General features: G+C 51.4%; 1 protein-coding gene across 1 annotated transcript; it reads right to left on the bottom strand.

Annotated features, from left to right (window-relative positions):
• Positions 1-3,536: 3,536 nt before the first annotated feature.
• Positions 3,537-10,639, bottom strand: LOC115079803 (fatty acid-binding protein, intestinal-like). The gene is made up of 4 exons (XM_029583666.1): positions 10,483-10,639; positions 8,523-8,695; positions 7,151-7,258; positions 3,537-3,819 (listed from the first exon to the last, which is right to left on the bottom strand). The coding sequence occupies exons 1-4, from the start codon at positions 10,547-10,549 to the stop codon at positions 3,769-3,771; spliced, it is 399 nt and encodes a 132-aa protein (XP_029439526.1). The 5' UTR covers positions 10,550-10,639; the 3' UTR covers positions 3,537-3,768.
• Between the last annotated feature and the right edge of the window lie 4,331 nt (positions 10,640-14,970).

The following is a 14,970-nucleotide window of genomic DNA, read 5'->3' as shown; positions in this document are numbered from 1 at the left end:
TATGTAGATGCATGGTATAGGGCATGCTCAGTGTGCTAAGTCAAAGTTCTAGAAACTTTGATATGCTTTTCAGGTCAGGGCTCCATCTGATGATGTCACCCATGGGTGAGGACTAACATTCTGCTGTCCTCCGAGATCTCCTGTTACAGGTAAGCAACTCTGTTCTCTCTCGCCTTGGCTATGTTTGTTGAATAGCTGAGATGAGCAGGATCGGTAGAGCAAGGACAAAACCTTGGTGTCATTTCTGTTGCAAGCTGAAGGACTGACAATCACATATTTTTGGAAGACATGACCACGACTCCTTTTGGTGAACTGAAGTTGTTGAGCGAGCCACCCTAGAACATATTACCTTTGCTTTAAAAAGTAAATTCGAGGACTATGATGCTGTATGGGGGGAATTTTGGAAATTGCATGGTTAGATTCTGTAGAGCTTTTTCTGGCTTTAGGCATTCATTGAACTGTGATCTTACTCTGTGACCATCCACACCAGACAAATGACTTATGCTGTCTTGACTTTATTTGCTAATTACTTATGTATTATGTGGCACTTCCTTTGTGGCACTGAGCACCATGTTTGTGACCTATTTTCAAAAAATGAAGCTTTATTAAAAAAAAGCTGATAAAAAAAACCCATTAATAACTCAATTTAAAAAATGTATGAAACACCAATAAAATATTTCAAAACAGCAGAAATATCAAAGTCCATTGAAAAATATGTCCATACCTGAGAACGTCATGGATTAGAGGGGGAGAAGGAAGGTGGACACTTACCTTTCATACACATTCTATAACATACATGTTCATTGTCTCACAAATACACTCATGCATGTTTACTCTGACAGACAAGAACTCACAAGTCCTCTTACATTCTCAGTCTTCCACTCAAAACTCTGGCCATCACACACACACACACTGGTTCTCATACTCTGATTCTCTCCCTCTCACATATATACACACACACAGGCTCTCATACTCTGATTCTCTCCCTCTCACATATATACACACAGGTTCTTTTTTGCTCCTTGGCTCCCTCTCACACAAGCTGTGTCACATGCACTGACTCTCGCTCCCCCCTTCACACACATGAGCTCTCTTTGATGCATTGGCTGACTCTCCTACACACACTCCTGGTGGCCTCTGCTTCAGCCACCTTTGCCCCTCTGGATCTCTTGTTGTGCCACTCAGAAGGGAAGCAGTACTGGCCTTTACTTTTGAATAGCAGGAAGGAGATGAGGAGCTGGTGGCCCCACTCTTACTGCAGCAGAGAGGAGAGGTGCCACAGACAGGTAGTGAGGCATCTGCAGCCCCTTTTCTTGTTTTGATATGGGCAGGAGCCAGGAGAGATTGTATCAGCAACCTCCCAGGGCCTTTTAATGTTGTTTGAAGGGTGGCAGTGTAGGTACAACAGCTGGGTGGGAGATTAGGTGCTGGCTGCTAAGATTGTAGTAGGAAGAGAGTATACACATCTGTGAATGCAATTTTGGAGGTTGCCTACCACCACCATTGTTTGTGGAGTTTAACCACACTGTTTAGGCCTAGATTTTCTAACCTATGGCAGCTTCCTGAATGTCACAGTACAGGGAAGCAGGGGGGCAGGCCTGTGAAAGTCAGCAGCGATTGCACCTCTGCGGTGCTATCACTGCCAGCTTTCACCCCCAATTGTGCATCATAAAAGGTGGTGCTATTGGGTGCAAAGTGGGTTCTTAGCTTTTCACTGTCTGCCATGTCTCTGCGGCGTCCGCCCCGACTCCTCCTGTTCCGGTCTTGACGCCGCCCCCATTTAGTGATCGCACGTGAAATGTCCCTTTTCGTGTACGATCGCTTTGGAAATTGACCCCCTTAGTGAGGCAATGTGGATAGCAAGAGTTGCTGTACTTGGCGAGTTAAAATCCAGACAGTTTGACATTTTAGACCTCCTTCTGGTTAATGGACACCACCTTAAAGTCCTGTATTATCTGGAGTAAATCCAGACAGTTGGCAACTCTACTCATCCTTCTCTGTACCCTTTCAAAGGCAACTATACCTTTTTTGGGATGTAACTAGAACTGCAAAGAAGTCTTAAATGTGGCCACCGTATGGAATGAGACAGGGGCATTATGACATGCGGTTTATTCTCCATTCTGTTCCTAATTGTTTGCTTTTTTGACTGCTGCCACACATTGAATCAAGGATTTCAAAGTACTGTGCACAATGGTGCCTATGTTCAGCACCTTGCACTCGTCCCAACTTAAATTGAATCTGCCATTTGGATTCCCAGTCTCACAAGATCCTCCTAAACTTCACAATCCACTTTTGTATCTGCAAACTTCACTACTTGTTCCTTTTTCCAGATCACTTGTATAATATGAAATACCAGTGCCACACTAGAGCCTGAGCCATTCCACTGTGAAACTGACCATTTAATCCTACTCTGCAATGCACAATTGTACAGTGGCTCTTGTCCCATGACTTAATGGTTAGAAGCCTCTCATGAGGAACTGTGTCAAACGCCTTCTGAAAATCCATCTACACGACCTCTGCCGGTTCACCTTTATCCACGTGTTTATTAACTCCTTCCAAAAAAGTGTAGCAGGACTTCCCCCTAGGTAAATCCGTGCTGGTTGTGTTCCCATTTCTAGGTATTGCAGGATTTTGTTCTTTAGAGTAGGTTTCCACTGTTTTTCCCAGCACTGAGGTCAGACTCACCATTCTGTAGTTTCCCAGATCACCCCTAGTGCTCTAGTTAAAGATTTAAAGAATTCAGTCCGTGATGGCTTTATCTTCCCTTTAGCTCCTTGCTCATCTAAAATGGTCCAACTGACTCCCTAACAGGTTTCCTGCTTTGAATATAATAAAAAGCAAGCACTATGAGTTGAATGCCAGCTTCTTCAAACTTTTAGTCTACCATCTCAGTATTTTACATCTAACTCACTAGGACACCCCACCGGGAAGCAATCTCTCAGCCTGCCATGCCGAGGGACACTTACAGTTCTCCTGTGCTCTGCTTCTACCAAACCTGCCTGTAAATGGACTTTAATTGTTCTATACATAACGTAATCATCATTCCCAGTAAAATATGTGGGCACCCAGCCTCCGTCATGATAGGTGCATGTACCTGAACAGCCCAGAGAGCTATGGTAACACATGGCAGAAGACTAGTGCCTGGGCCACGGTGGTTAGCCTTCACCCCCAAAGAAAGCAGCCAGCCCGTGAGGGCAGAAGAGCAGCAGTTCTGGTGCCCTACACCGTGGCAACATGCCTGAAGAGGTTCCCCCCCCCCCCCCATACAGCCACCAAGAGTCCAAGCTCCCCTAGAAGTGGCTCGTGTGCCTACTTTATATACGCACCTTGCTAGAATGCAAGAGGCCCATAGCTCGACTGCCTTTCCTACCCTGCGGTCCTACCGTCTCCCTTTCCCTGTGTTGTTGCATAGGGTCGGCCAGTGTTACCGGGAGCATCTTGTGCATGTGTGCTGTGAGTCCAGGGGACTGCTTTCTCAGTGAGGAGCTGGAGAACGTGCTTTACACAGCACTGAAAGGAATGACATTGCCACAGACAGCGTTACAGAATTCTTTTTTATTTTTTTTTTGTTTTCACCTTACAAGTGTAAATCTTTGCAACTGCAGATGTTGTGTTTGTTGCGTTACAGAACAGACCTGGCTACATTTGGCAAGATTAGACATTGGGTGTGTTATGCCCGTGGGAGTCCCATCAGTAACAGTTTAATGGGGGGGGGGGGGGGGGGGGGGAGGTAAGGACAGCACTTGTTCTCTTTATCCAGCGTAACCTTCAGGTTCTCTTGAATGTCCTCTTGGCCGTGGTTCCTTCGTACGCATAGGTCTGAAAGTTTAAACACAAGCAACATTCAGCTTCCCATTTGCAATAGGAAGAGATACATGAACAGGAGATGAGTTTATCCACTCAGCATCTGAAGCTACTTAAATTGATGGAACACTAGTTCTGAGGTGTCAGGCACAGGCTTGGGCTGTGGCCATCACTGCACAGAAATCTCCCCTTCAAGTCAGCAGCTACTCCCAGGCCCTTAAGGTTCCCATTCTGATAAGTGGCAGCTCCCTGCAAGATGTCAGGGATACTTTAGCAGCACATTTAGGTTCAGGGTTGGGAGGGACCAATCAAACTCCACTCCCAGCTGTACAACTTCCTCCATCCCAGTTTGTGAAGGATCCAGCTTCACTTGCCTGGAAAGGAGCATAGGATCTGCTCTGTACCAGGGGGTGACTTTACCATTAAGTCTGGCATCACTGCAGGTTTGTCAAGTGCTCTCTGGAAATCCAGAAAGCATTTGACAGACAAAGACCCTCAAGAGAGAAACAAAAAAACATCATGGGAAAGGTGGCGGTGTCCTGTTATGGATTGCCAACTGGTTAGAAGAAGAAAGTAGTACTAAATGGTAAATTTTCCCAATGAGAGAAGTGACTAGTGGAGAGCCCCAGGGATGTTCTGGGACCACTGCCGTTTTATGTTTATAAATGACCTGGAAATGGGAACAAGTGATGTGAATAAATTTGCCAATGACAAAATTTAAAAGTTGTTAAAAATTAGAAAACTGGGAGTCTGGGCATCCAAATTGCAGATGTTTTAATGTGGACAAGTGCAGAGTGATGCACTTCAGGAATAGTAACCTGAATTATAGCGACAATCGCCATTCAGGAAAAGGATCTAGGTGTCATTGTTGAAGATACATTGAAATCTTCTACTCCCTGTGCAGCAGTAGCTGCCAAGAGGGCAAATAGAGTGCCAGGGATTATTAGAGGCATGAAGAATAAAAAAGTATCATCATGCTTCTGTCACTCCATGGTGCATCCTCATCTTGAGCAGGGTACTGTGTGCAGTTCTGGTCACCACATCAAGAAAGATACAGCAAAGTTAGAAAAGGTACAGAGAAGGGCAACCAAAATGATAAAGGGGATGGAACAGCTCCCCTATGAGGAAAGGCTAAAGTTAGGGCTCTTCAGCTTGCAAAAGAGATAAGAGGTCTAGAAAAATTGCTCCTGGGGGAATTCTGTGCACAAAGATTCAACTCTGCAAAATTCTGACACTTTATATTGGGTCAAAACTATATATACACATGACAGTTTGTAAAAATGTGAAGTGTAATACAGAAAGATTAAAAATGCAGAGTTAAATATTTCCTTAGAAGTGTGTGTCTCTTCCAACCTCTCCCTACTCCCCTGGCCAGTCTCACTTTGCCCTCTCAGACTCCAACGCCAATTCTTCTCCCCCCCCCCCCCCCCCCCCCGCTCAATCCTTCCACTATTACCTCTCCCAGAGTTTGACCCCTCTCAGTACTGCCACCCCACACACACACAGGCTACTTCTATCTCCCCCCTCTCTGGCTCACCCCCTCTAAACACACACACACACACACACACACACACACAGGTTGCCATCTCACAAACAAGCATCCTCACACAGGCTCCCTCATGTATAAAATCCCTTTTTCTATACAGCAGCTCTTAGTCTCACACACATTCCTTCACAATCTCCTCACAGAGATTCCCTCTGGCTCCCAAACCCACAATCTCTCAGCAGGCTTGCACTCTTTTACACTCATCAAGGCCTGCTACATCTCTGCAGTGAACAGAGGCAGTCTCCCTCCTCCATGAGCAGGCCACGCTCTGCTTGTGGCACACTGGGACCTGTTCCATCTTCACCATGAGCAGAGGCGTCCCATGCATGGCAGAGACTGGCCTGCTCGTGACATGCCAGATTCTGCACAATATTCCCACACTGCTAAATGAGTGAAGTGGAAGGAGCAAACGTCAGTAAGTCTAGGGGGACACATTGACATTCCTAGGTAAAACCTTTAACAATTGATGAGAAAATTGTTCTCCTCAACACATGAACTCTTGCATTTGTTGCCAGAGGATGTGGTGAAACTTATTACAGTAGTGTAGCTGCGTTTAAAGAGGTTTGGACAAGTTCCTGGAGAAGAGGCCATAAACCATTAAGGTTGAGTTGCAGAAATCCACTTCTTATCCCTGGGATAAGCAGCTTGAAGTCTACCCCTTGGGACCCTGCCAGGTACTTGTGACCTGAATTGGCCACTGTTGTCCTACTGGGTCAGATCCGTATCCTGTTTCCTGGCCATCCAGCTCCCCACCCCCTCCCATTTACGCCAAAGCTTTAGAACATAAATGCTCTCACAAGCAGCCAATAGTTGCCCCCAATATCCAGACTAAGGCCTTGCTGATAGTACCTGGTTGCCTTCTGAGTTTTCCAGCCTGTTGGTACCAACCCAGCTGCCCCAAGATTTAAAGAGTACAGTTTGCACCTTTATCCTCATCAGCTCTCCCCATTTTCTTTTGCTCTTGAAGGAAGCAAGAGTTACTAAGTAATGGATTAGGAGGCTGTTCTTCTACCACTATCCTAAATGCCACCTTCCCACTGGGATCCTCTACACTTGTCTGCATGCTTTTCTGAATTAAGGCTGTGAACCAAGATGGGACAATGCTTAGGGCAGTTACAAAGCTGGCAAGGTGGTGGCCAGAAGCAGATGAATGCTAGGATGCAGGGAGAGGACAAGCCATCACAAAGAGAGCGCGAGATTGTTTCCAGAACGGGATATTCTCTAACACTTGAAGTGTCTCATCAGGATGCTGTAGTGCCTGCACCAGACTTAAGGCCTAAACATGTGCAGCTCCTGCCGGGAAGTAGAGAGCAGCAATAAGGTATCGCGTTCAGTGGAAAGAAGCTAAGTAACCCTGCTGGGAGACTCATGAGTAGTGGGCAAAAATATTTCACAGGAAGGGCGGTGGGTACATGACCAGCCTCCTAGGCAAGGCAGGATAAACAGGAGATCCTGGGGGGGGGGTGGGAAGCACTGTAACAGAAGAGAAGACAACGCCATTGGTGACACTTGAATGGTGCTAGGAAGAAGTCTTCAGTATATTCATCTCCCAGATCAGGGACCCCCTCTTCCATGCAGACATCAGAAGCTCTGCACCATTTGCAGGAGGTTGCATCTACGCCCTCTCCTTCCCAGAGCCATTTCTCCACCCTCCTTATTCACTGCTTTGATGCAGTGCTCCAAGTTTTGTTCTTTACAACTTAAGATGCATTTAACACAGCAGCCACAAGTCCCAATATTTTTTTTAACACCTGCTCTGGCCACTGTCAGGAAGTGAAATATAGAAAGGTTGAGACTTACCTGCACAAGCTCATCCCCCACAATTTCTCGGCACGTGTCCAATACTTTGCTGTTATCCTTCCTGGTAAATTTTCCTACAAGTTTCTCCCCCTCCAGGATCCAGGTTCCCTAAAAAGTCATAAGGCAGGATATGAAGAGCTGCACGAGAGGGGATGGCAGTAGGAAGGGCCGATCCCTAGGCTATAGAGCACAAGTCACTTGCACTCTGAGCTGGCCTGGCTCCTTGCCAGGGATTGTGGAATAAGGAGGGTGAGAGTCCTACACACCCAGCCTGGGACACAATACACGGAGGTAACAGTCCTGGCTTACATCTCCCATTCACACCACACCTGACCATTATCCCCACCTTGTCCATTCCTCCCTCTGTCCCATCTATACTGGGGCTCTTACAGGGGCTAGCAAGCTTGTTTAATGGCCATCAGAAGCTGCTCTTCTCCCATCACAAGGTGCATGTTACTCCATCTCCGTGTGTCAGCTGAACGTGTGCACTAGTCAGTCCTAGAAAGAGAGAGTGACAGCAGAAAGACCAACACGGTCCATCCCGTCTGCCCAGCAAGCTTATGCCAGTATCTGCCGTGCCGTGCAGGTCACTCCCGTACTGTCACAGTCAGGACCCTCGCTGGTTCCTGTCTGAGTCCAATTCCCCATTACCTCCTGCTGTTGAAGCAGAGCAGTGTTGGAGTTGCATCAAAAGTATTAAGCTGATTGGTTAAGGGTAGCAATGGCGAGTTACCCCCACAACGTAAGAGTCAGGGTCCTTTTTGGTTGCTGACTGAATACAATTCCCTTTCCCCCTACTGTTGAAGCAGAGAGCAGTGATGGAGTCATCTTAGATGTCAGCAGGTTTCATGAAAATCCCCCTTCCCCTCACACCCCCCCCTATAAGTGCTATAAAAATCCCAGTCTGCTTTGCTAACCTTCCACCCAGGCGCCAAACTATGACCTGGTCAGAAGGGCACTGGAGGTCCCAGCTCAGCCCCACCCAGCCAGCAGGAAAAGAGCATCATCTTCTAGCAGACCCTACCTAAAAACAGTTTAAAGCAGTCCTGGTACTTAGGGAGCAGAAGCAGGACAAGACCCCATGTTGCTTTCTGATGAGGAGGTGCTGTGTCCTGTGCAGACCCCTCAAGCTTCCTGAGAGCTCTGCAGTCTGCGCCTCTACCCACCCCCCACCCCCGCAGTCTCTGCACCCACCCACCCCTGCAGTCTCTGCATCTCTCCCCCTCCCCCCGCAGTCTCTGTATCTACCCATCCCCCCCCCCACCCCCCACAGTCTCTGTATCTACCCATCCACCCCCCCCACCCCCCCACAGTCTCTGTATCTACCCATCCACCCCCCCCCCCCCCCCCCGTAGGTCTTGCCTGCCCTTACCGAGAGCTCTGTGCCGTCAGCCAGGGTGTAGTCGAACTCCTTCCCCAGCTTGAAGAGAACGTCTATTTTGCGGAAGGTGCTGCTTTCCTTGATGGTGAAGGAGTCTCCATCTTGATGGATGGTGAGGCACAGGTTATCATGAGATGCCAGCTTCCTCTTCACCAGGTTCACACCTGCAAGGAGAGGAGGAGGAGGAGGAGGAGGTGGTTCTCAGCAGGTTCATGAAGAGCCCAAAAGCCAACACCAGATCTCCTTCCACATGGATGTGCCCCCCACCCAAGTCAAGAGAAATCCTAACCCTAGCACAGTGAGGAGTCTCAGAGAGAGGGAAAGGATCAGGAAGGAGTTAAACATGTCCACGTCAGCTCAGACAGGGTGCGATGCCAGCAGCAGCTGCATGAAATGTATGGGGGCTGAAGGGAGAGAGGTATCTGCCTCTGGTCTACACTACAGGAAGGCAGATAAGCCACACGTTAGCAGCTCTGAGGAAAAACTCTGCAATAAATCCTTACAAGAGTAAGACCTCATTATAGAGCCAGGAGAGTTTTTTACTATAGGCTTCAATGCACTAACATACGAGTGACAGTCTTAGGTTTGTCAGTTCAGCATTGGAGACTCCACAGGAGCCCCACACCAGATTCCCTTCCAAAAATCCAGAGAGCTCAATCCTATAGCTCACAACCTCCAAAGGTCCTAGTCCTTCCCAGTGAGGATACGGCTATTAGTACAATGAAGTACAGCACTGTGTCAGGCCGTTCACCTCTGTTCAACATGTCCAGCCACACCCAAGCTGGGAGTCATCCAGCATTCCCCAAGTCCAGGGCTAGAAAAGAGTCCCCAAGATCTCAGCCCACATGCATTACTCCTTCAGCTCTTTTAGAGGGGTCTGGAGTGAAAACAGGGCTGTCACCCTGTTTCATTAGAGAAAGTGTTAGGTGTGCATCTCCCCCTCTTACACAGTTTAAAGCCACCCCATTAAAATTTCACACCTTAGCTGGCATCTGATGTGGAAGCAGATTGCAAGCAGCACAGCAACACCACTGCTCAAGACCATAACAGAGGGAGAGTACATTATCACCAGCACCTGCATTACAGCAGCCAATTTACTTCTCTATGCAGCTGCTCTCACCCTGATCCTTAGTGGTGAGGGGGCAGCCTCTGCATAGCCTCGTCATGAATCATGGAGGTCTACACTGCACATTGTGATCCACACCCTGAAAGCATCAGCCAAAAGCCCAGGCAAGCTGCATACACACCAAAAGCCCCCTCACAACCATTACCCTATATACCACAAATACAAACTCACAAGCCACACATTCCCCCACCCCAATATATAGTGTAACTGAATCTGCTATAGCATGCATTCACCTACATTAATGTATGTGCCTACATGCAAACCATTGCAATGGTATAGAAAAGATTTTAATTAAATAAATTGCCACAGAGGCCAGTTGCTCGTTACACACACTGCATCCGACAGGTCACGTTACCCCCACCCTCCTCAGTATCCGTGATCAGCCTGTGTCCTCTGCAGGAGCTGACACAGGTCGTGAGGTAGAGACCCCCCTTCCTGCCACCTGCAGCTAGGACAAGCCATGGCCACTTTGTGTATTGCCAAATGGTGCATCCAGTGGCCATGGGCTAGGCTACAGTTGTGAGATAGCATCACACTCCTGGAAATAGCCAGGTGGAGGCAAGTTTTCAGGCTAATTAGTGCCTCAGTACACAGGGACCAAGTACTTTTATCCAAAAATATTAGACACTTAAATCCCCCAGCAGTTCACCTTCTACTCCGGCCCAGCAAGCTTAAGGTAGTAAGAGCCACACTGGGCAGGTTACACCCACATTTCTCTTAAGGGAAGTTAAATGTCTACACAGTTATCCCCAAACTTTGATCCCCATAAAAATGTCACCCTCTGCTCTGCAGAAATACAGCAGTCACAAGTCCAATCAAGCTTACCCATCACTTCCATGAATTTGTCATAGTTCTCACTCTTATCCGCCTTCCAAGTGCCGTCAAAAGCCATGATGCTGAGGGAGAGGGAGAGAGCTCGTCCACAAGAGTCTGTGCAAGCAAGAGCTGGAACAGGTAAAGCCTCTCCCAGCTGCAATTTATCCCCTCACTTATCTGCGCTCTAATCAGGCTGCTGAGGTGGCTGGCTAAAGCTCAGCGGCTCAGCTGATCACTACAAGGCCAAGTTACCTGCCCTGGCCCCACCCACTGACCCATGCACTCCTTCACTCCCACACTCACTCCTGCACAGAGCTCTACCTCCAAGGCACGTAGCCCACACTCACTCCTGCACAGAGCACTACCTCCAAGGCACGTAGCCCACACTCACTCCTGCACCAACCAAGCCCACCTGTTCCTATCTCCCCCAACCACTGACCCATGCTCTCCTACGCTCCCACACTCACTCCTGCACCAACCAAGCCCACCTGCTCCTATCTCCCCCACCCACTGGCCCATGCACTCCTTCACTCCCACACTCACTCCTGCACAGAGCTCTACCTCCAAGAAACGTAGCCCACACTCACTCCTGCACCAACCAAGCCCACCTGCTCCCTTCTCCCCCACCCACTGGTCCATGCACGCCTACGCTCCCACACTCACTCCTGCACAGAGCTCTACCTCCAAGGCACGTAGCCCACCCACATTCCTGTACCAACCAAGCCCACCTGTTTGTATCTCCCCCACCCACTGCCCCATGCACGCCTACGCTCCCACACTCACTCCTGCACAGAGCTCTACCTCCAAGGCACGTAGCCCACACTCAGTCCTGCACCAACCAAGCCCACCTGTCCCTATGTCCCCCACCCACTGGCCCATGCACGCCTACGCTCCCACACTCACTCCTGCACAGAGCTCTACCTCCAAGGCACGTAGCCCACACTCACTCCTGCACCAACCAAGCCCACCTGTTCCTATCTCCCCCAACCACTGACCCATGCTCTCCTACGCTCCCACACTCACTCCTGCACCAACCAAGCCCACCGGCTCCTATCTCCCCCACCCACTGGCCCATGCTCTCCTTCACTCCCACACTCACTCCTGCACAGAGCTCTACCTCCAAGAAACGTAGCCCACACTCACTCCTGCACCAACCAAGCCCACCTGCTCCTATCTCCCCCACCCACTGGTCCATGCACGCCTACGCTCCCACACTCACTCCTGCACAGAGCACTACCTCCAAGGCACGTAGCCCACACTCACTCCTGCACAGAGCTCTACCTCCAAGGCACGTAGCCCACACTCACTCCTGCACCAAGCAAGCCCACCTGTTCCTATCTCCCCCACCCACTGGCCCATGCACTCCTTCACTCCCACACTCACTCCTGCACAGAGCTCTACCTCCAAGGCACGTAGCCCACACTCACTCCTGCACAGAGCTCTATCTCCAAGGCACGTAGCCCACACTCACTCCTGCACCAACCAAGCCCACCTGTCCCTATGTCCCCCAACCACTGGCCCATGCTCTCCTACGCTCCCACTCACAGTCCTGCACAGAGCTCTACCTCCAAGGCACGTAGCCCACACTCACTCCTGCACAGAGCTCTACCTCCAAGCCACGTAGCCCACCCACATCCCTGCACCAACCAAGCCCACCTGCTCCTATCTCCCCCACCCACTGGCCCATGCACTCCTTCACTCCCACACTCACTCCTGCACAGAGCTCTACCTCCAAGGCACGTAGCCCACACTCACTCCTGCACCAACCAAGCCCACCTGCTCCTATCTCCCCCACCCACTGGTCCATGCACTCCTACGCTCCCACACTCACTCCTGCACCAACCAAGCCCACCTGCTCCTATCTCCCCCACCCACTGGTCCATGCACTCCTACGCTCCCACACTCACTCCTGCAACAACTAAGCCCACCTGCTCCTATCTCCCCCACCCACTGGTCCATGCACGCCTACGCTCCCACACTCACTCCTGCACAGAGCTCTACCTCCAAGGCACGTAGCCCACATTCACTCCTGCACAGAGCTCTACCTCCAAGGCACGTAGCCCACACTCACTCCTGCACCAACCAAGCCCACCTGTTCCTATCTCCCCCACCCACTGGTCCATGCACTCCTTCACTCCCACACTCACTCCTGCACAGAGCTCTACCTCCAAGGCACGTAGCCCACCCACATCCCTGCACCAACCAAGCCCACCTGCTCCTATCTCCCCCACCCACTGGCCCATGCACTCCTTCACTCCCACACTCACTCCTGCACAGAGCTCTACCTCCAAGGCACGTAGCCCACCCACACTCCTGCACCAACCAAGCCCACCTGCTCCTATCTCCCCCACCCACTGGTCCATGCACTCCTACGCTCCCACACTCACTCCTGCACCAACCAAGCCCACCTGCTCCTATCTCCCCCACCCACTGGTCCATGCACGCCTACGCTCCCACACTCACTCCTGCACAGCGCTCTACCTCCAAGGCACGTAGCCCACACTCACTCCTGCACCAACCAAGCCCACCTGCTCCTATCTCCCCCACCCACTGGTCCATGCACTCCTACGCTCCCACACTCACTCCTGCACCAACCAAGCCCACCTGCTCCTATCTCCCCCACCCACTGGTCCATGCACGCCTACGCTCCCACACTCACTCCTGCACAGAGCTCTACCTCCAAGGCACGTAGCCCACCCACATTCCTGTACCAACCAAGCCCACCTGTTTGTATCTCCCCCACCCACTGCCCCATGCACGCCTACGCTCCCACACTCACTCCTGCACAGAGCTCTACCTCCAAGGCACGTAGCCCACACTCAGTCCTGCACCAACCAAGCCCACCTGTCCCTATGTCCCCCACCCACTGGCCCATGCACGCCTACGCTCCCACACTCACTCCTGCACAGAGCTCTACCTCCAAGGCACGTAGCCCACACTCACTCCTGCACCAACCAAGCCCACCTGTTCCTATCTCCCCCACCCACTGACCCATGCTCTCCTACGCTCCCACACTCACTCCTGCACCAACCAAGCCCACCGGCTCCTATCTCCCCCACCCACTGGCCCATGCTCTCCTTCACTCCCACACTCACTCCTGCACAGAGCTCTACCTCCAAGAAACGTAGCCCACACTCACTCCTGCACCAACCAAGCTCACCTGCTCCTATCTCCCCCACCCACTGGCCCATGCACTCCTTCACTCCCACACTCACTCCTGCACAGAGCTCTACCTCCAAGAAACGTAGCCCACACTCACTCCTGCACCAACCAAGCCCACCTGCCCCTATCTCCCCCACCCCACTGGCCCATGCACTCCTACGCTCCCACACTCACTCCTGCACAGAGCTCTACCTCCAAGGCACGTAGCCCACACTCACTCCTGCACCAAGCAAGCCCACCTGTCCCTATGTCCCCCAACCACTGGCCCATGCACGCCTACGCTCCCACACTCACTCCTGCACAGAGCTCTACCTCCAAGGCACGTAGCCCACCCACACTCCTGCACCATCCAAGCCCACCTGCTCCTATCTCCCCCAACCACTGACCCATGCTCTCCTACGCTCCCACTCACAGTCCTGCACAGAGCTCTACCTCCAAGGCACGTAGCCCACACTCACTCCTGCACAGAGCTCTACCTCCAAGGCACGTAGCCCACACTCACTCCTGCACCAACCAAGCCCACCTGTTCCTATCTCCCCCACCCACTGGTCCATGCACTCCTTCACTCCCACACTCACTCCTGCACAGAGCTCTACCTCCAAGGCACGTAGCCCACCCACATCCCTGCACCAACCAAGCCCACCTGCTCCTATCTCCCCTACCCACTGGCCCATGCACTCCTTCACTCCCACACTCACTCCTGCACAGAGCTCTACCTCCAAGGCACGTAGCCCACCCACACTCCTGCACCAACCAAGCCCACCTGCTCCTATCTCCCCCACCCACTGGTCCATGCACGCCTACGCTCCCACACTCACTCCTGCACAGAGCTCTACCTCCAAGGCACGTAGCCCACACTCACTCCTGCACAGAGCTCTACCTCCAAGGCACGTAGCCCACACTCACTCCTGCACCAAACAAGCCCACCTGCTCCTATCTCCCCCACCCACTGGCCCATGCACTCCTTCACTCCCACACTCACTCCTGCACAGAGCTCTACCTCCAAGAAACATAGCCCACCCACATTCCTGCACCAACCAAGCCCACCTGTTCCTAGCTCCCCCACCCACTGCCCCATGCACGCCTACGCTCCCACACTCACTCCTGCACAGAGCTCTACCTCCAAGGCACGTAGCCCACACTCACTCCTGCACAGAGCTCTACCTCCAAGGCACGTAGCCCACACTCACTCCTGCACCAACCAAGCCCACCTGCTCCTATCTCCCCCACCCACTGGCCCATGCACTCCTTCACTCCCACACTCACTCCTGCACAGAGCTCTACCTCCAAGAAACATAGCCCACCCACATTCCTGCACCAACCAAGCCCACCTGT

Source organism: Rhinatrema bivittatum, chromosome 1 (assembly GCF_901001135.1).
Source record: "Rhinatrema bivittatum chromosome 1, aRhiBiv1.1, whole genome shotgun sequence".
NCBI classification, from domain to species: domain Eukaryota; kingdom Metazoa; phylum Chordata; class Amphibia; order Gymnophiona; family Rhinatrematidae; genus Rhinatrema; species Rhinatrema bivittatum.
This window is presented reverse-complemented; position numbering and strand designations above follow the sequence as displayed.